The sequence below is a fragment of the Mastigoproctus giganteus genome, chromosome 1, assembly GCF_048544385.1.
Source record: "Mastigoproctus giganteus isolate SK-2022 chromosome 1, ASM4854438v1, whole genome shotgun sequence".
Lineage (NCBI taxonomy): Eukaryota > Metazoa > Arthropoda > Arachnida > Uropygi > Thelyphonidae > Mastigoproctus > Mastigoproctus giganteus.
In genome coordinates, this window is record NC_143575.1 from 39,929,925 (window position 1) to 39,952,908 (window position 22,984).

A 22,984-nucleotide genomic window follows, 5' to 3' on the forward strand; every position below is an offset into this window, starting at 1 on the left:
GCCCCAAACCCCCCCCCCCCCCCACCACCACACACACTTGTTTAGTTCAGACCATTTTGACTGGGCGCCTCCGTAGCCAGGTGGGAAGGAGCAGCAGTGCGTAGCACACGCTTCTTGATTAGACCGGGGTTCGAGCCCGTCACCACCAAATACGGAGGATGCGGAAAGGTCAGCGAATGACCACCGCATATTCCCGGAGCAATATGGCCTTAGTTGCTAATGCTCCTAAAAACCAAATAACTAACTAACTAACCATTTTGACTGAGGATTTGGGCATGTGGTAAGTTTGTTCAAGCAAGCTGTGTGTCAGATCTTATGTTTTTAACAAATGTTAACAGGTGATAAGTCTCACGTGTGTGGATGTAACCCAGACTGGGGTTGGGTACCAGTTGTGGCCTTTTGTCTATTTCTCTCAAATGCAAAATCTGCCTTTTATTTCATGACATAACACCAAATTCAAAATATTTTTAAGGTAAATTTTATGTATATTGTTATTTAATTTCATCAATTTTTAGTTTTGTTATCATCTTTGCTAAACAAATAAATGTCTTTGCTATTTTTTTTGTTTAAATTCCTCATACAATAACAGACTAATTAAAATTGTAAATATGCCTACAAAAATATAATTTTTTTGTATATATTTAATTTTCAGCATTCGGCCTAATAGTATCTTGGTTAAATAAAATATGGCCTTGCAACGTAATAAGGTTCTCCATCCCTAACCTAGACCATGGTTCAGCACTCCCAGTGGAAAGTGTCAAAATCACATGAAGATAATAATGGTGATTGCATTTTTTGATAGGAGGATGATATAAGAATATTTTCCACAAGGTGTCACTGTTAGTGCAGACTATTGTCAAGAAGTTTTAAAACAGTTGTGAGAGACAATCTGCTTAAATGATCCAACAAATGACAGTGGTTAGTCCCCCACCAACAATGTAATGCATCACATGTCACTTACTATCCAGCAATGTTTGATCAACAGAAACATTCATGCCTGATTCTAACCTGATTTTGTACCATGCAACTTGACTATTCCCAAAATTAAAATAGGACTCGAATGGAAAACTGTTCTAGCAGATTCAAGAAAACCTGTCAAACATGACATATGAAAGCATTCACAAAAGACTTGCAAAAATGTTTTGATCAGCAGCAGGCACAATGGAACAAATCTGTGGTTGCAGAAGGAGATTACATTATTACTATTCTTCAATATAAACATTTATCATTGAATAAAATTAATTTTTTTATGAAACTTATAAATTTATGAAAATCAACCATTATGACCACTTAGGTTACAAAATTATAATAAAAAACTGTTGCAGTTATGCACGATGTTTACTTTAAAAAATATATATATTTATTTGTTAATCAATAAAAAAAAAGTTGTATATTGTTAGTGAAATATAAATTCATGTCCAAAAGTGGATTTTTTGTTCAGACATGGGCACTGTTCTTCTGAATTGGCTTCTATAATTCCCGCTCTCTCTTTCAAAACAGTCCGAACACGTGCCGCCACCAGCCAACATCCATTTACTGTTCAACTTCAAACCCACAGAACCAACTTTTCATCTTCCTCATTTATTCATTCAACTGCCGTTTTCTGGAACAACCTTCCTTCATACGTATTTCCTGAAAATTACAATCTACAGAAGTTCAAGTCCAATGTCAACAAATATCTTCTTTCGTCTTCTCAACCTCCAACCCAAGCACGGTACTAAGTACTATAGGTTCTAATACCTCTCGTGTTTGGGGTTCACATAAAAAAAAAAAAAAAAAGACATCTTTACTAGGGTTAACTCTGACTTTAACTTTCCTTGACATTTGCATGTCACAGACACCTCTGCATCAGAAACTGTACTTTCTGTTTTGCTCAATAATAGTGGTGCTAACTTTACAAATCTTTACTACCAGGGAATACTTATCTCTGGGATGGTCCCCCCCCCCCCCCCCCCCCCCCGAAACTATTCTGTCTGATAGAGAGCAATCAGGTTAATTAGTGATCCTTCTCTTACAAAGTTGGTTTTTCTACAGATATTTCCATGGGCACTGTTCTTCTGAATTAGCATCTAATTCTTTCTTCTAAGCTCATCTAAACATGTGCACCAAGGTAGGCAACATCCATTTGCAGTTTTTAACTCCAAGCGTGATGAGGTTTTTGCACTTCGTTTTTAGTCATGTTAGCATATATATGATATATGCATAATGTACCTGTTGTCTTCATGTCCGTTCATTGATCTACATGTAAAAACTTGACTCCTGGTGGACAGATTTTCGTGAAATTTTATATTTTGGTCTTTTAAAAAGATTTGTCAAGCCATCCCAAATTTAAATTTGGATAAATAAAAATTCCACAATTTTGTTATAAATCACGAACCACTACTATTTGCTAACATGCCTGAAATGTAATGTACGGCATGCATTAATTGACATGTTCCCATCTAATTTTGTTCTTTTGAAGGTCTTTCTCTTTATAAACTTGAGAAATTACCATTTATAAAAATTAGTATAGTGTTGACAAATCTTAACCTTGTATTGTATGGGCCCAGGTGCCTTTCATGCTTGAGGTTACCACAAAGAAAAAAAAAATTATTGGTATGATTGCAGCTTCAAGGTTCTATCTTTTATTTTTAGGAATTGCCTCTGAGGGTTTGAAAGGACGTGTGTTTGAAATATCATTGGCAGATCTTCAAAATGATGAAATTACACATAGGAAGTTTAGACTCATTGCTGAAGAAGTTCAGGGGAGGAATGTTTTAACAAATTTCCATGGGATGGATTTAACCACTGACAAATTGAGGTCAATGGTAAAAAAATGGCAGGTGAGTTTATTAGATTTTAAATTGGCATTGGGTTTGTGTTATGTACTGTTACTTACTTTTATTAATGGTTGATCACTTGTGTGGTGAGGTAGAACAAGCTGTTCATGGCAGGAACCTGCTGCTGTGCATCCTGAGGTAAACTCTGGGATGTGATTACCATGGGTCAGCATCCCTGTGAAGCCCACACCTAAATGACTTGAGGCTGTTCTGAGGGATAAATATGGTGCTACTTGCTATTAGATCAGTGTACCTTATAAACTGGCCAGTGTGTACATGCATTCATATAGATACACATATGCATGTAGTTGTTTCTTGCTGTAGCTCTGGATTTATATACCTTCTGTGAGAGTTCTGCTGCTCTGTTCCCCAAAAAGTGTGGCTCACACCAAGTGCCTTAAGAGGTCAGCAAGTGCTTGGGAATCTGATTGTCTGCCCAGCTGTAACTCTTGGTACCTTTCAAGAAAAGTCTTCATTGTTTTCTCCATTAAAAATGCAACATTTAACTTACAATTAATTTGTGGCATTGGAAATCTATGGAAAGCAATCTCTGTTAATTGAATTGATGGCTGGAACAATGTTGGATGTGACTATTTTGGCAAAGTATTTTTTTTTTTTTTTTGTGGAATAACGTTGGTTGTGACTTGCTGAATCGGAATGTGTAAAGTTTTAGTTCTCAAACTCACCGGTAGATAGTGATAAATCGGTTTAAAGAGCGCTTGTCTCGATTTCAGGTTGTGGAGCAACGTTGGATGTGTAACAGTGAGCCAGAGGTTACAATTCATTTTGGTTTCAGTTCTGGCAAGTTTGTTGCTAAAATGCAGGTATCTAATAGTGATTTAGACAGTATTAACAACCGGAAACGGGTGTTGAACATCGCGGAGTGGAAAGACAAAAAGCGTAAATGTTTGAAAGACAGTGGTAAAAGTTACGTGAATCGGCGTATGGGAAAAGTTGTTCTGGATAAAAAGCCACCGTCCAGTCCTCGAGGTTGTTTAGCAAAGTGCAAGAAGTCAGGGTGCAGTGATCTCACCCTTCCACGGGTGCTCGATTTATTCCGACAGTTTCACGAGGTAAGTTACAATGAACAAACCCTTTTGCTGCTCAAGTTAATTACCTTACGAGAGCCAAAAAGAAGACGTCCAAATAAAACAGATTCGACTTCAACACGATTGGCTGGTTTTGATTATAGTCTCAATGGGAAGCCTGTTTGCCAGAAGACATTGTGCAATGCATTTACTATCTCCCTGAGACGAGTACAGATATTACAACAAAAAATGAAAGACAGGGAGGTTGCACTGAAAGATAAAAGGGGATTGCATTTCAGCCGTCCACACGCTGTTGATGCAGCTGTAAACTCGAATATCAGAGAGCATATTGCTTCTTTCCCGACTGAAGTTAGTCACTACAGTAGAAATGTTTCATCAAAACTTTTTTTGAGCCCTGACTTAAACATTAACTAAAATGTATCGCCTGTTTCAAGAAAAGTACCCTGAAAGTCCTGCAAATTCCACAAAGTACAGAAAAATTTCAAAAGGGAGTTCAATTTGCGATTTGGTGCACCATGGTGTCAGATACTTGCAAACAGTGTGATAAAAACTGTGCCCGCCTGATCCTAGCTCACAACGAAGAAGAGCGGAATAAGATTGAACAAGAAAGTCTTATCACACGAAGGCTGACCAAGCATATAAAACCCTTGCCAATGATTCAAAAAATGTGAATTTCGTCACACTTTGCATTGAATTACAACAGGTTTTATTTACGCCCATGTTAATGCACTCTGATATTACTATCGGTGCCAATATTCGACGTACAACCTGTGCATCCACAATATGACAGAAAATCAGGCTAACATGCTCTTATGGCATAAAAGCTTAGCCAAGCGTGGATCTAAAGAAATTGGATCGTGCATATTAAAATGTGACCTCATCATACGAGCCTCTACCCATTGGCCAAGAAAGAAAACTGATTGTGTGGTCTGACCACTGCACGGGTCAGAATAACAACTGGAACATCATTGTTGTACTGGTACTTGATATCATTATGTTACTTCACTGAGATACATAAAAAATTTTTAATCACGGGGCACAGTTTTTTGCCCCGTGACAGGGACTTTGCACTTATTGAGCGTGCTAAAAAAAAGGCCAAACCTCTTGTCCCTTCAGACTGGAAGTCAGTCATTGCGAAAGCCAAGATAAACAGGCCTTTCATGATCACTGAAAATGATCATTTGAAGTCGGCCAGGCCACTCAGTACGTGTGGTTGAAGATGACCCAGTTACTCTCAACTTAAGAGAGAGAGACACAACATGTTGAGGCCATAGCACCATGACCCTGTTTTCCCAGTGAAACCAAAGGTGATTAAGTACCGTGAACTAACACTATTATACTCAGCCCCTCTTCCAATCTCAAAAGTGAAAAAGAAAGATCTTATGGACATGACAAAATACCAAATGGACCCTACACACCGCGAGTTTTATGAAAATATTCCAAGTGCATGAGAATATCCGATTTTAATGTTCGGATCTGATGTGTGTGCTATTTCTGATTTTTAATTTTGATTTTTTAAATTTCATTTCACTTAATTCGATGTTTTTTTATCGAATTCTAATGTAAGTGTTCAATGTAATTGTGGACAATATTAAACTTTCCTCTGTGTTTTTATTAAAAATTTAAAAAAAATTCTATTTCTTTTTTTTTTCCTTTGTTGGAAAACGTTTATTACAATGGAACAACGTTGGATGTGAGATTTCCTTGACAACTATGTAGCTTTTATTGCATTCCCATTAAATTGGCTCTCCTGTAATATTTGCAATTTGTAACATCCAACGTCCAGCCACCAATATAATTGTTTGAGGATGAAAACTACCAAAGCAATTTTCTTATGGTTGCTGTATGTTGAATTACAATGCTGCATTCAAGTGGCCTTTATTTTTACTATATTTAAATTATTACTGGCTCCATCTTTATTTTTACTAAATATAAAGGTTATAATATATTTTAATAATTTTAAAAAAATTATTAGTGTATCTAAAATAAACTATTTCTATTGGTGGTTGTGCTATTTTAATCTTTAAGAAATTGAGAGATGTGATTTTTAAGTCCTCTCCACTGATTTTGTTGCCATTAGAATTTAAGCTGCCTTGGTAAATGCAGTGGTCTCATTCCTCACTGCAGAACAAACTGTTTTACTGTGCCTTATTATTGCACTACTTTTAACCTGGCAACAGTCGTGCCACTGTTCATTACATATACAGATGTGTAAAACTTGATAAGTGCCCGGCTTTGTTTTGTTTCTGGCTTTTTTATTTTATTTATTTTTTAAATTTTTCTTGCAGTGTACCAATATTTCTTCCTTTTTTAATGGATTACAGTACTTATGTAATTTTAAACAATTTTGAATATATAAAAAATGCTGTCTTTTGCATATTAAAAAAAGCAAAAAAAACTAATACTGCTGAAAATGAAAATACAAGTTACAATTATAAAATATAAATGGGAAATTTAAAACTTGTTTGCAAGCATAATAATGTGCTATCGAATATATTATTAAAACCATATAGTGTTTATGCAGCATGTAAACCATTTCACAGAAATGGCTTTCTAACTAAATGTTTCCTTTCCTTTTACAATAAAAGTTTTCACTTAACTTTCATGCATTTGGAACATGAGAATTCCAGTGGTGGATTACCAAAGTGATTCCCCAAATTGATAAATGTCTTGCCAATCGTTGCTGTGGATGTTGTATTTGTTTTTATTTTGTTCATCTGTGTGGTACTATAACATGAATTATCCTAATAAGTATTATTCTATATCATACTATTAGGAATTGAGGTTATTCCATTCTTAATTAGCTATTCATCAACATTGTACTCCTTGCTTCACCTCTTACTATCCATGAGAAAGGTCCACAGCTAACTACAGCTTTAAGAATGTAATATTTATTTCTGTTGCATAATAAAACTGAATATTGTTATGATTTTTTCAGACATTAATTGAAGCTAATGTTGATGCAAGGACTACTGATGGTTATTTGCTTCGCATGTTTTGTATTGGATTTACCAAAAAATGGGCAAACCAAGTGAAAAAGACTTGTTATGCACAACACACACAGGTAAGATGTTTGTTGACTCAGTAAATGTAGATTTATAAACTTATAAATAGTCACAAGAATAATTCATATTGCTATCATTAAAATAGCATTTTTACAGCTCAGTAATAACTGCAGTGAAAGATCTGATTGTGAATTTAGTGCTTCAATGAGGTGAGTGAAAAGTTTCAAGTAGCCACAGGGTTGATACTACCATGCAGTAAGTATGATGTAAATATAGGGTAGTATGGCCCACTTTTATAACATGAATGGTATGGTACTGCCTGAGGTGGTAGATGACTCATCAATACCACCACCCACTACTTTGCTTATTTGGAGGCTTGAAGTGGTGAAATCCATGTTTAGTCTCGAGCAGTTTCCGGCATCCCCCATCTCCTTCAGCCCATGCATGGTAGTACTAATAATAATATAATACTAACACTAGGTAGGGCCTCCCAAGCCGAACAGGTCAAAGGTGAAGAGACAGGCGAATAGAGATATCCTGGTCCTCCGGGTTGGGTGCAGAGCTGACAAACCCTGCCTTATAAAAAAATCGAACAATTATGTATAATTTAACAAATGAAACTGGACGGCTTAGGAAGGTGATGCTGACATAGGCCATTCTTTTATCACATATTCTTTTTTTCTAAGATGAAGCTACTTGGTACTTGATCTTACTCCAAAGAAAATTTCTGTAGAATGCATGAAGGTTCAGAACTTGAAAAAACTCAGTCATCTAAAATCATCTTTGGCATTAATCCTAAATAATGTTGAATTATGAACTGCACCAGTGCTATTCAACCTTTTCTGGGTCCATCTGCCTTTTGTAAACAATTTAGAAAACTCACTACCCAAAAAAATTTTATCTATCCTGGATGGAAGGATTCATTTAAAATGACTTAATGGAAAACAGATGAGAGTATACATTACAATTTATTTCCAACTACATGCATTTATAATCTCAAAATATGCTGCCACTGCAGGTGAATTAGAAAAATTAAACTAGTAGCTCCCTGGGTAATTTCAGGATCACCTGATGCAAATTGCATATTTAATAGCATGATTAAACTCACCTTTGTTTGAGCAGCGTAAGCTATCAAAATTGCTAGAAAAAATTATTTGCTGTTTTATCGAGTAAAGTCATCTGCTTATAAATTTAGTTTGGACTTGGAAAATGTTATTAAAAACCACAGGATTTCATGCCTTGCAGCAGTAAAAAGAAAAAGTTGCTTGTTATTTATATTAATTCATTGAAAACAGGAGAAAATTTTAAAATACTATTAATTATAATGCACATATAGAGAGAGGGAGGGCTAAATTCAGATCTCATTTACCTCAAAATAAATCTTATCCACCCAAGGGTGGACCATCAGCACTACACAACTCCATTCAGAAGTTGAGAAATCCTGATACCATGTTTGTAGATAGTTCAGAATATCCCCATGGGCCTTTCAATATGTTATTGACAGCCTTTATTGCAAAACACTATTGGGTAAAGGCTTATTCTGTGATAAGGGGAGGAAAATTGTCAAAATGTTTATATTAGATATGTGCAGAGCTCCTTTTTTTTTTTTATGAGAACCGTAAACATGAAAGGTCAAAACCTGTAGTACTTAGTACCATGCATGGATTGAACAAGATGGTCTAGGACAGGAGTGGCCAACTTAATTTGTGATGCGATCTACTTTTTTTCTTCAAAATGTGCAGCGATCTACCATCTCAAAAATTTCATTGCACAAATCAAGGGATGACTGTATATTTAAAATTCATTCTGATCTTGATCGACTCATTGGCCACCCCTGGTCTAGGGGACGCCGAAACTTTGTTTTGGAGACTAAACATGGGTTTCCCCACTTCAAACCTACAATAAGTAAAGTGGTGGTGGTATTGCATTGGTTGATGAGAATCATCTACCACCTAGTGTTAGTATTAGTATCAGCACATGGGTTGGGGGAGGATGCTGGAGACTAAACACAGGTTTTACTGCTTCAATCCTCCAATATTGGAGTAAAATGTATTTGGAACAATGTAATTGGATTGCTCCTCTTCCATACCATGTGGAAAATGCCTAGGTTAATCCATTTTCAAGTTCTGAATAATCAGTTTGTCTTAGGGTGCTTTTTTTATTCCACAATTTATTTCATAGGGGGTCTCATGAAATCATTTATATTGGTGTTCTTCCTAATATGGCCATAAAGTAGAATGTCGGCATGGGTGGGATTCTTCTGCTTGTTCAGATTACAAACCTAAGGGGGCATAAATTCAAATTGAGGAAAGACAGCTGTGGAATAGATGTGTGGAAATTTGCCTTTAGCTAGCAGGTGGTTAATTGCTGGAACAAACTTTCATCTGTCATTGTGGAAGTTGATAGGTTAAATAAATTTAAGGAGGAACTGGACAAGCATTTAGAGAGAATGGTTGTGTTAATTTTTTTTTTTTTTTGGCTGATGCTACATAAGCTCATACGCTTGCTTTCTTGCATCACATGCCACGATTACTATTCCATATGATTTTCAGGCTCTTAATGGTAATCTCAAGGATTACTAATGAGTACAGATGCCTCCCAATGTACAGTGGCTATTACCAACATAGTTTCCATAGCTTCAGTTCAGCACTTCATGTCTGCATTAATTATATAGGGCTTGATCATGTAGCATGTCTGTATTAGTATCAATAAGGCCAAATGATGTAAGGGATTAGACTATTTTTATGTTATTTTATTGCATCAGCCAAATAATAAAAAGAGTATTCATACTGTTATCACTCCCTCAAGGTAACCATCCAGTTCCACTTTGAACATGACTAGACTACAGATAGGTCACAAAAATATCACTCATAGTTATCTATTAAGAGGGGAGAGATCCCCACTGAGTGTCATCACTGCAACACAGTGCTTTCAGTAAAATATATGGCGCCTCCGTAGCCAGGTGGGAAGGAGCAGCAGTGCGTAACACACGCTTCTTGATTAGACCGGGGTTCGATCCCGTCACCACCAAATACGGAGGATGCGGAAAGGTCAGGGAATGACCACCGCATATTCCCAGAGCAATATGGCCTTAGTTGCTAATGCTCCTAAAAACCAAATAACAAACAAACAAACAATCAGTAAAATATATCCTTGTTCAATTCCTAAAATATGCAAGAGAATGCCAGAAATCTCTTCACTCCAGCCACAACAGAAGACCCTCTTATATACTGGCTTCACTTTTACGCAAAAAAGCAAATGTCTCAAGCATTTTTATCTTTCTCAAAATGATTAATGTATACCACCTCCTTTAACTAGTTAAAAACTAACTTGCTGGTACTATTTTTTGCAATTATCTCTATCTGACAGGAAATAGCATAAATAATTACCATATGTATGGTGCACTATGGCCATAGTTGCCAATACGACTAATAAATCCTTAAACCAACAACTTAGGTAGCCTCACTGCATCTGCCACATTGGGAGGCACTTGATTCTACTGTTCGACAACCTGCTGAAAATAGGTGGACATGAGATCCAGGCTTCTATTCCCTGAGATTTTGTATTTGTGCCCCTGGTTCTTGTCTCACCTACAAGGGCAAACAGACTTCTCATTCATTTTACTCAACACCTTCAGTGCATTATATGTCATTGTATACATCATACAGAACTCCCCTTAAATGTGGTTTGATAAGTTGTCAAAAAAACTGCAGTCTGCACATTCTGTTCTCTGTGTGTGTATTGTTTTACACTTGTCGTTAATATGATCAACCTTCTTTCAACACCTCCAGGAGTTGTTGGTTTTTTTTTTTTTTTTTTGTGGTCTGACAGTTGTCAGGTATATAGGAAAAATGACATCCTATTTCCTGATATCAAAGGGCCTAAAAATTATGAACAAGTCACCACGTGCCTTCCTGTTTATGCTACATTGAAAATTTCACATCAGATTGCTCATAATACCCAAGTCTTTTGTCTTGAACCACTTTAGCTGCGCTCTCTCTCTAACTTATACGTGGTTCCAGGATTTCTTTTTTCCAGGTGCATAACATTATATTAGATGCATTAAATTTTAGTTGCCATTTTGTAGATCATATATGCAGTCAATCCAAGTCTTTTTTATTTTTTTAAACAATGCGGTCTGGCTTGAATTCTTAACTCCCTTCAGATCGTCAGCAAACTTTGCTACCTTCTCTTTGATACCATCATCAATAACATTTAGGAAATTTAGAAATAGGAACAACTCAGCTTGTTACACTGCTTCACCCAAAAGGCTGACCAGTTATGAAAATCCTCTGTCATTTAGCCAGTCTTTTTTTACCAGTTACTGATAAGATCCTATGCTGAACTACAGCATAGGATCTTACCAGTAACTCCAACTTCTTTTGGTTTTTATAGTAGCCATCTGAGAAGGACATTGTCAAATCTTTACTAAAGCCCAGATGTATAATGTCAAAATTGTTATCTGCCTCCAGCTGAACTGTGTGGCCTATGATTACCCATCTCCATGTTATCACAATCTTTATGGTTCTGGGGAAACATTAGCACTTCTCCAGCCCAAGGGGATTATCCCGAAGTCTGATGATGCTCTCATTAACATTTCCAGGGGTTTGATACACTCACATGTAGCCTTTTTAATTATAACTGAAAATATAACATCCTCCCCTGGAGCCTTGTCCTCCTTTAAACTTAATAGCTTTTCTAACAGAAACTTAATTTATAGCAGTTTGACTTCTTGACATTCCCCAGAGATTCAAGTTGTTTTTGACTGTAAATGTCATTGAGCACTGCCATTTCTGCTGGGCTTTCAATGAACCTTCCAGTAATGGCAGTTAGGGGACCATTTGATTTACTCTCTTCATTTTTGTATTCACGTATGAGAATTTCCTATCCCCATTCTTAGCTCTCTTTTCTATTACTTTCTCATTATAGAATTTTGGCCCCATCATTGGTTTTGTTACATATTCTCTTATGCTCATACAAATCAGAATAACGGGATTGTCTGTAATGGTCTCCTGCTTGTGTTTCTTTTGTTCAATTAAACTTTTAACCTCACCTGTCATCCATTTTGACATCCTACATTTATGGAAATTTGTTTCCAACAACTATGGTGGTCTCTCCAGTTAATCACTGTGATCACTGCCACCTAGTGGTTCTTTTATCTGCAAATTCCTAATACATGAGAATGATCACTACTGATAACCAGATCAAGAGTATTACTTTCTCTGGTTGCCTCTCGAACATGCTGCTGCAGAAAACAATCATCCAATAAATCCACAAAAGTCTGACTAGTGTGTGAGTGCCCAACCCACAAGTTCCAGTCAATATCTGGGAAGTTAAAATCCCCCATTATAAGACATTCCGATTTACTAGCCCACTCTATTTCTCTGTACAATTGTTCATTGTACCCATTCAAGTCATTAGGCCTACAACACACTCCTACTCTAATTTTTGCTTTCGCAGTGCTTATGTCACACCAAACTGACTCAACAGTGCACTGTTCATCTATATCAACTGGATGCACTTCTTTTGATTTTATGTTTTTCTTTATTAACAGCATAACACCTCCTCCCTTCCTATCCTGTCTATCCTTTCTGTACACATTGTACTCCCCAAATTCCAGTTCGGCATTCCTTATATCTGTGTGACACCACGTCTCTGTATCCCAACAATATCCGCCTTTGATGTCTTGACCAACACTTCAAATTCATCAAATTTATCAAGCCCAGGAAATATCTCATTCCATAGTCTCCTCCCTTAAAATTGAAGCTGTTACCTTTGACTGCATAACTTTCTTCAGATACTTTTTTTTTCTTCTTTTTTTTTTTTTTTTTTTTTTTTTTTTGTCACTACCTCATATTCATTTCTCTATCAGTTAGGCTCTTTAGTAAGGACCAGATATAGGATATTAGAGCCCTTTGGATTCTCTCGTGTATGATGGCTAAGTAGCAATCATCCATTTTGTTCAGAAAAAAATCATATGGTGCATAAATTGTATCATAGATTGTCATCAATTTTTGTACCCTATCTGGTTTTGCACCTTTCTTACAGAATATGTTTTGTCTCCCTTACAATTCAGTCTCCAATTAAGGCAGAATGGTACAGATTGCTTTGTTCACAAGAATCAAAGCATTCGGTACCAGTTCATCCTTTTCCTAGGGTCAGGTTCAGAAGAATGTCATCCAACATAACATCAGACACTCGAGTCTGATGAGCCTCAAAGACTGAATTATATCCAACAGTATGTCAAATTTTTTATTCATTTAATCACACTCCCACCATCTTTCACAAAGAAGTGATGCTCCGTCAGCTAGCAGAATGCTCAGCACACGTGCAGTGATTGCAAACAAAAGGTTGTAACTCACAGGAGAATCACCACTAGCAATTCATCATCATTCACACCATTGGAATGTTATTCAGCTTTTCTAGGTGAATCTGGAACTTTTAAATAAAATTACATAATATCTACTTATAAATTCAGAATTAATTTATATTAAGAAAATAAATATAATCATTATCTACAACTGCCTTGCGTGCGTGTGTGTCCTTTCAATTTACTATATTATTTTCCTGTTTTTACATTCCCACTGAGGAGAGTGGAAGTGATTTGGAAGAACAAACTGATAGTTTGTTTAAAAATAATAAAAATAAATTCTCTTTATACTGTGGAATGGCCACATAGGATCAGAGGAGTTTGCAAGAAAGAGATGGGAACAGCACTGTATTTAACAATTATGTGGGCTAGAATCATGGTCAACTGAATGCATACTACAGTTTCCTTGCATTTGATCACTTAGCTAGAACTGCCTCAAGAGATATACTTTGGGTGATTACCCTTTGAACTTTTTAGAATAGATGACAAAAAGTCTGCAGATCAGTTTCAGACTTTACATAAGTGAATTTCCAGTTAAGAGATCAGTATAATTCTGTTTTTGTTTTTATGAAGTAATTAAAAAAAAAACCACATAATACCTTATTTCTTCTTAGAATGAAAAATGCAATATAAATAATGGCAAGACCTTCACTTTCATTTTGTTTTACAATAAAGTTAAATTTTTCTGAATATGCTTTTATATCCTTTACAGGTACGTGCTATTCGGAAAAAAATGGTGGAAATCATGGAACGTGAAGTTACTTCTACAGATCTTAAGGAAGTGGTAAACAAATTGTAAGTTGTAACTTACCTTTGTTTAATGTTATTTATATTTCAAAACAAAAGTGGAATTGATTTCAATTAAAAGTATACTGTGCTCTGTATACTCTAATTTTTTGATTGTCATTAGCTCTAAGTATTCTATAGGATTTTGTTCTTATCACACTAAATTAATTGAAACTTGCTTCCTGATATTGCAGAATGTATATATATTCATGATCAATTTCATTATGGAAAACTGCATATTGATTTCAGTTATCAGAAATTTCCTTGATACATTAAGATTGCAACATCAGTTAAAAAGCATAATACAGTGGGCAAAGTTTGCAAATAATTTTTCATGGTATAATCCAGGTATTGTTTCCTGGGACACACTGCTAAAATCCATTAATAACTGTGAAGGACCATTATTCATAAGCTTTAGTATTGTATTTTTACTACTTCCTGCTCCCTATACACTCACAGGGAGTAGGAGATAGTGGGAAATGTCACTACAAGGAAAAATCAGTGTGACTTAAAACTAGAAAAACTGATAGCATATAGTTTTAAAATTAAAATTTTAATATTTAAAATTTTTTAAATTTATTATATTATGCAGGTGTGGATTATGTTAAAAGGTTTAGTATTATGACATTTGTACAAGAAGTGAAGCCTAAGTAGGATTCTTAACAATATAATGCAAAATTCACAATTTTTCAGCTTTACTAAAGCATTATATGGCAACTTTGTGATCCTCCAGATGTTCAGTGAAATTTGAAATCTGGTATTTGGTGTGGAAAAATTTTGAATTTTACATGGTACTCGTTAAAATTATTTTCGGTAATACTCTTGACCCATTAGGAATTTTGTGATTCACAAGACTTGGACAGTTTATCAGCAGCTTGAAAAACCACCTTTGCTAGTAACATAGTGGATGGTGCTATTGTCTCCCCCCCCCCTCCCCACTGTGTGGAAAATATCTGGGTTCAATCCCGTTCTCTGACCGAAGCTGAGAGATACTTCCTGTAGGTATGAGAGGAACTTTTGTGTTATTATGACCAAGTCAGTTTATCTCTGGTTACAGTTACATTGTCTTTCTTTCTATAAACTGGTTTTTGCATTGCAAAATGGAAAACTGACCATAGAATATAGTGAAATTCTGTATAATGACCACAGAGTCATTTTGTTCTAATGAGTATTGCTTAAAATTGTTTTAGAAGGGACAATTATATAATCAAATAAAATTATAACCAGCCAAATTTGTCTGCATATGTCTATGTAGAAGTCTGCATAAAAGTGGCAAATCCTGTAGAAAATGTGACATTAAAAATTTAAGGGTTAAACTGAATAACAAAAATTAGAATGAGTTCGTAATTTTCTGTGTCTGGATGATTTCTCTTTTGCTCCAAACTAATTTGTTAATTGACTTCCCATTTCTCACTTTTTTTTTTTTTCTGTTATATACCTCCATGTCTTGTCTTCAACCTTCATTAAAGATTGTTCCCAGATACAGAAAATTACGAACTCATTCTAATTTTTATTATTCAGTTTAACCCTTAAATTTTTCATGTCACATTTTCTACAGGATTTTCTTGTAGAAAATCTGCTGAAGCTTCTTTTAGTTTTTATTTCTGATTTGCCACTTTTATGCAGACTTCTATTCCCTTAAAAGATTATCCTTGATGCCATATTTTTAAAAATTTTAAACAATAGATATCTATTCCATAATTTATATTAGTTCAAATATTTGATCCTGACATGCTGTCCCTTTGGCCTGAAACCTGATTTGTATAATTTTTGTATGAATGTATTTTAACAGGACACTTGTTGCTTTCTGCAGTTACTGTAAATAAAATTGCTCCCAAACTTCTTTTAGTAGTTTGTTTGTGCCAGTGATGAAATGGATATTGGCAAGGGAGACCGACATTTCTGTTATTGAAAATGTTCAAAATTCAGAGAAAGTAGAAATATGTAGCCACAGAATGGCAGTATAATGTTTGTAAACAGTAGTGAACTTAAAAATACTTCTCCCTGTGACATTTATCCCCAGTAAGTTGGGCAGTACATTTCTGATGGAATCTCTACCTTTATCAGTAAGATGGTCGATTAAAGATGAGAATAAGAATTTACAGCAATACAATGTTTGCATACAGACAGAAAAATTGTAAGGACCATTACTGTCAGGTCACAGGTGATGGATCAATATTGTTGGCTAGTAACCTATTGGTTTTTGACTGCACGATTGTAATTGGGGTATGAATAAGTCTTGACATCTGTTATACTGGTACAAAGGAATGGAGTACCTTCAGTTTTTTAATACATATACTTAATATACTGGATGCAATACATATACTTGTATTTATCTCTGTATTAATATATTACTCATATGTTACTTATATGTTGGTATAAAAGAAATTATAGTAATAATAATTTGATTTTTGAATTGATTCATCATATAGATCTATATCAGTACCATTGCTGCTATTGATTCCCAAATTAAATGGTAGTTTGGTGATAGAAAAATCTTTGAAATAATTTTTTGTACATGTGTGTGCAAAGAAGTTAATTCTTTCATACGGCGAGCTTTTGATTTATGAACTCATCTTGATCTCGTGAACTTTACCCTAACTTCATAAAATATTTTTTGAATGTAAAGTGTGTAAAAATGAAATATTTTAATGTATTGTACTTATTATGTTTAACACTGTACATGTAGTTAAGCATAGTATGTATTTAAAGTAACCTATTTAAAGTATATTTTTGATGAAATGTACTATCAAGCACACAAGTGGTTACCTGTTCTTTCAAGTCATATTTTAATTGCGGCTATATAGGTGTGAAGAGTTTCTATTAGGTTAGCCACACTGGAATTTGACGTACAAGGAGGGATGGGGGAAGCTAGCCAATTGTAAGCATAAGTGTGAAAAGTGTTCTGCAATTGTTTATTTGTGTTTAAATTATACAGTAATGAAAACTCTTCATATGTTATATAGCTACAGTAAAATTATATAGTTATAGAATGACAGTATAAACATTATAGTAATTCAGTTTAGCACAATAAAATTGTGCTGAACTACGCTGCTATAATTATTTTTTAACCAAAAGCATTCTTGTGTACTCATACTTGATTAATTCCCAAGCATGACTCCTTAAATGCAATTTACGTCCACTGTATATTGCGATAAAGATATTATTATTTTAAAATCTTATTGCTAAAAGTATTTAAATTTTAAATGGGGAGATTACTGTATTTTGAACCTCCATGGGTGTTCTTTTAGGCAGTTGAAAAGCTTCCTGTAGCTGTGGTCTGTGTAACTTTATTATGTTTACATTATAGGCCATATATAGCTTATACTTTATAAATGTTTCTTATTTTATATTTTGCTGCCATGAGGAGCTTTAAATCATTTTTTAAAATCAAGTTTTAACTATGCAATCTGTTACAGAATTCCAGATAGCATTGGTAAAGACATAGAGAAAGCATGTCAAAGAATTTATCCTCTTCATGACGTCATGATTCGCAAAGTAAAAGTTTTAAAGAAACCCAAATTTGAATGTAAGTTGCTAATACATTTTTCAGAATATTTGATTTGTATCTAGAAATGTAAATTATATTTACTCTGGTATTTACTGTTGTGAAGGGAATTTGTCACTCACCTATGTGACACTTTATTTTAGTAGGACAAATAAAGATTTATAAAACATAAATTTCCTTTCCCAATCATATTTGACTTATATGATTGGGAAAGGATAAGATTTATATTAATTACTTGATATTCAAATAAATTACTCAGGTGCATTTGAGACACCTATACATTGGTGATATTTAATGAGCATTAATTAGTGAGTATATATTCGCTTTATTTTGAATTCCACATGTGCAATTTGGTTATTTCATATATAATATAGTTATAATGTAATCTAATACTGAAACTTTTTTTTTTTTAGTGGGAAAACTATTAGAACTGCATGGTGAAGGTTCAGGTAAATCCACAAGTGCAGCAAATGTTGAAGAAGGAATGGAAGTCGATAGACCTGAAGGTTATGAACCACCAGTTCAGGAGTCTGTGTAAAACTGTATAGGAAAATAAATAATGCTGCCAGCTTATTGTCTTGATTTTTCCATACTTGTGGTTGAAGTTTTTTATTTATAAAAAAAATATATATATATTCTGATAATTTATCAACATAAGAGCATGACTCTGCCGCTGTATTATTTGCACAGAGGGATTTCTTGTGAATGATAATTCCAAGTATTCACACACCCCCGTTTATTAAATCCAGTTTTGTAAAGCGAAAACTGTGCACACATTGCAATTTCGACAAGTTATGAAAATATTTTCATAGGGGATCCATTGTTTTCGGCAGCTAAACATTTGGAACAATGTTTGCTTACTAACAGTGAGTACTGAGTATTCAGTTATCTTTTCTTTTTTATGGTGTATGGGCATATGGCACTGGGGTATGCTAGTGCTGAAAGACACTTTCAACAGTGAGGCACATTTCGCAGCAATTTTCAGGTACCTTCAAGTTATTTTTACCTGTTATCACAATAGAGAAAAATGGTTGTTTGTCTTACAGGCTTAGCAATGGTTTAAGAAACATAAGCCATGTGCTAAGATGCAGTCCAAAAATATACATTACCTCCATGCAGCTGGTGAGCATTTCATTTTCACTTTGGTTTCTTTTTTCTTGTATGTAGGCTTCACGTGGAGAATAAATAATTACACGTTAAACAAGCAAGATAAATGTCTTTAGTTTTTGGTGTATGGGAACAGGCTATACTTGGTGGGGTGAGATATTGTCACAAATGGTAAACTTCATAAAATTTTCATCTACTTCATGTTTGAGAGCTTGATGTAGAATGTGTGTCATTGCATATTAATAGATGGCTTGGTTAGTAAAAGTACTAGCATTTTGAAATAAACCAAAGAATGTTATTAAGAATTCCAGCAAAGTAGATTTTGCCTTCTCACGAATATCACTTAATTTAGAATTTCATGGCAAAAAATTAAATTTCTAGAACAAAGATAAGGAAATTCTTTCGGCAACCTTACAAGTCATGCATTTGATTAAAAGGAAAACCCTTACTTTGAACTTCGTCATTTGTGCAAATGATTTCACAGAAGTTAGGCATTTGAAGTGTAAAAACCAGTCAACCATATTTAACATTCATATTTTCAGTTTACACTCATCAGTTTTCTTTAGGATCAGATGTTTTGGTTTAGTTTTTGATTGCCAGCTTCTGCCATTTTAATAATTGTTAATAATATATTAATAAACATTATTAAATTTAATATAATGTAGTGTGGTACATCCATTTAATACCATTCTCCAGCCTTTACAGACCAGAAGTGAACATTAGTAGAAAAGATTAGTAGTGAAAACTCAACTTTGTACTCTACTAAACTCTGCACTGGCTGCCATTGGCAGATAATTTATTCTGGTGATTTATTTACAGAACTAATTTTGTTCCCTTATGTATCTTTCTGAAATTTAAAAGTGAGGAACGTTCAAGACATTTGTTAAACAATTGAAAATTACCACCAATATTGAGTTAGTAATACCCTGTTTGAGAGGATCACCATTAACATATACTTTAGTAGGATGCAGGTTAAGAATAGAAGTGCTCTATTCAGTGCTCATGTTGGAAAATATTAACAGATTCTAATTTAGCAAAAAAAGGGGGGGAAATGCAGTTAAATATATTTTTTTGTCACATTTATCCAATGCATGTAGGTACCAGATTTCACTGATTGGCATTCACACATGACTAATTACAAAAATGGTTGAACCAGCATATATGGTCTGAAAAATGAAATGCTAAGAATTGCACTTGGGGAACATTGAGGGGTTGTTTATAAATTGGGGTGATGAGTTATATTGAATCCCAGGATTGGAAGTCTGGGATTATGATACAGAAAATCATGAAGCTCAACATTAATGTGAATAGGTGATACAGACACATGATATTCTTTGTGATGTATTGGAATTTTGCAAGTAGAGAGGAGGGGTTATTTATCCATCTATTGGGTAGTGTGGCCACACTTGAAATATTGGCTGCATATGAAGAATATGGCCTAATTTGCTGATGCCTGAAAACTGCATCTAATGAAAGATGTAGAGCTGGATGGAGGTGTAAAGGATAGCTAGAATGGTGAAGGTTCCAAGTATTACTCATGAAGCTTCTAGAGCTTGGCACTTCAGGATAAGATTTGATTATGGTGTGAATAAGCCTCTGGAGGGAATTAGTTAAATGAATGAGGAATATTGTCACTGGAAAGTGATGCAAGAACCAGAGCACAAATACAAAACCTTAGAGAGTAATAGTACTTATCTTGCAAAATTTACCTTCAGGCAACATGCTGTAGAACATTGGAATAAGTTGCCTGCAAAATTGACAAAATTCAAGGAAGAATTGGATAGGCACATTTTGCTTATGGAAATTTTTTTTTTTTTTTTTTTTTTTTTGCATGGGCTGATTTGCATGTTATGCAAATCAGGCCTTGAAAGCACTTGCAGAGACTACACAATTGTGCAGAATGGTCTAAATTGCTCTTGTGCCTAAAACCAAATAACCATGACTGCATGGTTATTTGGTTTTAGGAACAACATTAATATTCCTTATAAACAAGGATTTTGAATGCATGCTTTGAAAAGAATAATATCAGAACGTTAACATTTCATGGAGCCAATGCACCTGGATACATCAGTTCCAGGAAAGTAATGACCCATAAAGCTTTTTGGCCTTCCAGCTCACTGGAATTAACTTCAGTATTTTTCTTGTGGGGAATACTGAAGGGAGAAGTTTTATTGAAGATAAGGTATTTTAAGAAACAAACCTCATGATATGAAATATAGAGGACATATGAGGTATTTAACCATCACAATCATTCATGCTATTGATTTTCCAGAAGCTATACCTAAATGTATATGAATATATGGCAGCAAACACTTTCCAGCTCTTGGTGAATTTAACTGTTTCACAGTCTGAATTTTTTTTTTACATATTCAGCTCGTTTTCTATGTATTTTAAGCATTTCTTACGAAGATTTCACATTCTTAGGTAGTAGTACATCAGGTCTCATATCTGAGTTCTAAAAAACATTACAGTGAACCATTTATTGAAATCATTTTGTTGTTGTTCCTATCAGTTGTTCAGAAATCAGTTGTTCCTATCATTCTTTTAGTATTTCTAACCTTTTTTGCAATGGTATGCTACATTAATGACTAGCATCACAAATAGAAATATAAAAAGAAAGATATTTATTAATAGTTAAGGCAAAGCTAAGTAATATTTGACAGGTGCTCAAAATATTCCAAAATCGACATTTTGCAACCTTTGTACAAGTTTTGGAAAACACGACAATTATGGCTGAAATGTTATCTTCAATTTGCTTCAGTTTATCATTTTAAAAACACGTTACTGTCGAAACTAATGCAGAAATGAAGCCAAAGTAATTACGGCAGTGCCTACTTACCCTTTTCACCCAATGACAAGGAGCAGAGTCATCCTGAAAGATGCAGTTACTTGGCAGGTTGAAATGGTCTCTAATGGTTGGCAGCAATTTACCTTCCAGTATAGCCAGGTATCCATTGGCATATACGGAACCTTTTATGAACTGCAGGTGACCTGCTCTGTGATGCAAAACGCACCACCACATCATTTGGCTGGTAGGGAATTTCACTGTAGTCTGGATGGTATTCTTCACCATGTATACAGCAAATTGTTTCTCTCTCATCAGAGCCATGCAAGTTGAATTCCTTCTCATACGAGAAAATAACTGCTCGGGGGTCCATTTGACATGCTCCTTACACCAAATTAACTGGGCCTTTTTTCATTTGTGTGAGAAGGGGCATCTTAGGACGACAGGCCACAAGTCCATTTTAAAGAAACATCTGACTGTTACTGCACTTGCACTACTACTCCTGTATATTCCCATTCTCTTTTCAGCTCAGACCATGAAGCTTTATAATTTTTAAGGCATAAGCACTTCAAAACGCAGTCCTGTTTTGGTGGAGAGACTCGGTTGCATCCAGTTCCTTTTTTCCTATCAGCAGAACCAGTATTCTTGAGTTTGGAAACAAATCTCACTGTCAACTGATTACAAGACGAGCAATATGGCGGGAAGAACATCCTCATGTAAAGCAACAGTAGCACTCTTTGTGGCGTCAACTGCATGTAACTAGCCATCCTGAGACAAACAAGGAATGACTGCAGTTTTGGAGAGCATGCTTATATGGCTGAAAGTAACAGCTGATGCAATATACTTAACGTTATTCGGACGACAATTACAATTTTAAGTGTGATGCACTTTATTTGAACATCAGTATATATCGTGAACCAGTTACTGAAACCAAATCCCCTAAGGGAACCATTAAGTGTATATTTGTGGAACTCGCATTATTACAGCTCCTTAGAATGTTCATCCACTTTCAGGATAAATTTCACTTGGGAGGCTGTGAAGTTCACCGCAGCAAGAGAAGCAGCTCTGCAGTTTTCCAACTGAAGCTAGTCTCCACTGGGGTGCTTGTGATAAGAATTCGCTATAGTAATTGCTTATTACAGACATCCCAATAAAATGCTTAGTGCACTTAATGCCCCCACCAGATCTGCATTCCAGCTCATCTCTATTTCAGAATAAGCATTGCTGATTCTGCAATGTGATTTATTCTTAAGAAATTTGGTCAGTTAATTCATTCTTACTTTTTTCTTCCCACATCGTACAGATACCAGTGCAATAATTCAGACTCAATTTTAGTTTTCATTAATGTACTTTCTGGCCTTTTCTTTCTAATACTCTACTAACAAAAGTTTTGTTAACTAGTAAAGGAGTGATATTTTTGTATCTGCATCCAAGCATTTAAAAGTCTTTACATGGTGCTGAATGCTAATTACACACAGGATGCTTGTCCTGCCAATATTTAATTATGGGGGCCTCTGGCCATAGAGCTGCCTCCTTTCTAGGTTTAAGCAGGCCA

At 35.0% G+C, this 22,984-nt stretch overlaps 1 protein-coding gene across 1 annotated transcript in view; it reads left to right on the forward strand.

The window, feature by feature from the left end:
• The window catches only part of RpS3A (ribosomal protein S3A), a 44,096-nt gene extending 25,986 nt beyond the window's left edge, over positions 1 to 18,110 (forward strand). The window contains exons 3-7 of the mRNA XM_090379729.1: positions 2,635 to 2,822; positions 6,807 to 6,932; positions 13,956 to 14,038; positions 17,449 to 17,558; positions 17,951 to 18,110. Coding sequence (XP_090235855.1) covers positions 2,635 to 2,822; positions 6,807 to 6,932; positions 13,956 to 14,038; positions 17,449 to 17,558; positions 17,951 to 18,075 — 632 coding nt within the window. The 3' untranslated portion in view covers positions 18,076 to 18,110. The remainder of the gene's footprint in view (positions 1 to 2,634; positions 2,823 to 6,806; positions 6,933 to 13,955; positions 14,039 to 17,448; positions 17,559 to 17,950) is intronic.
• Positions 18,111 to 22,984: the final 4,874 nt, after the last annotated feature.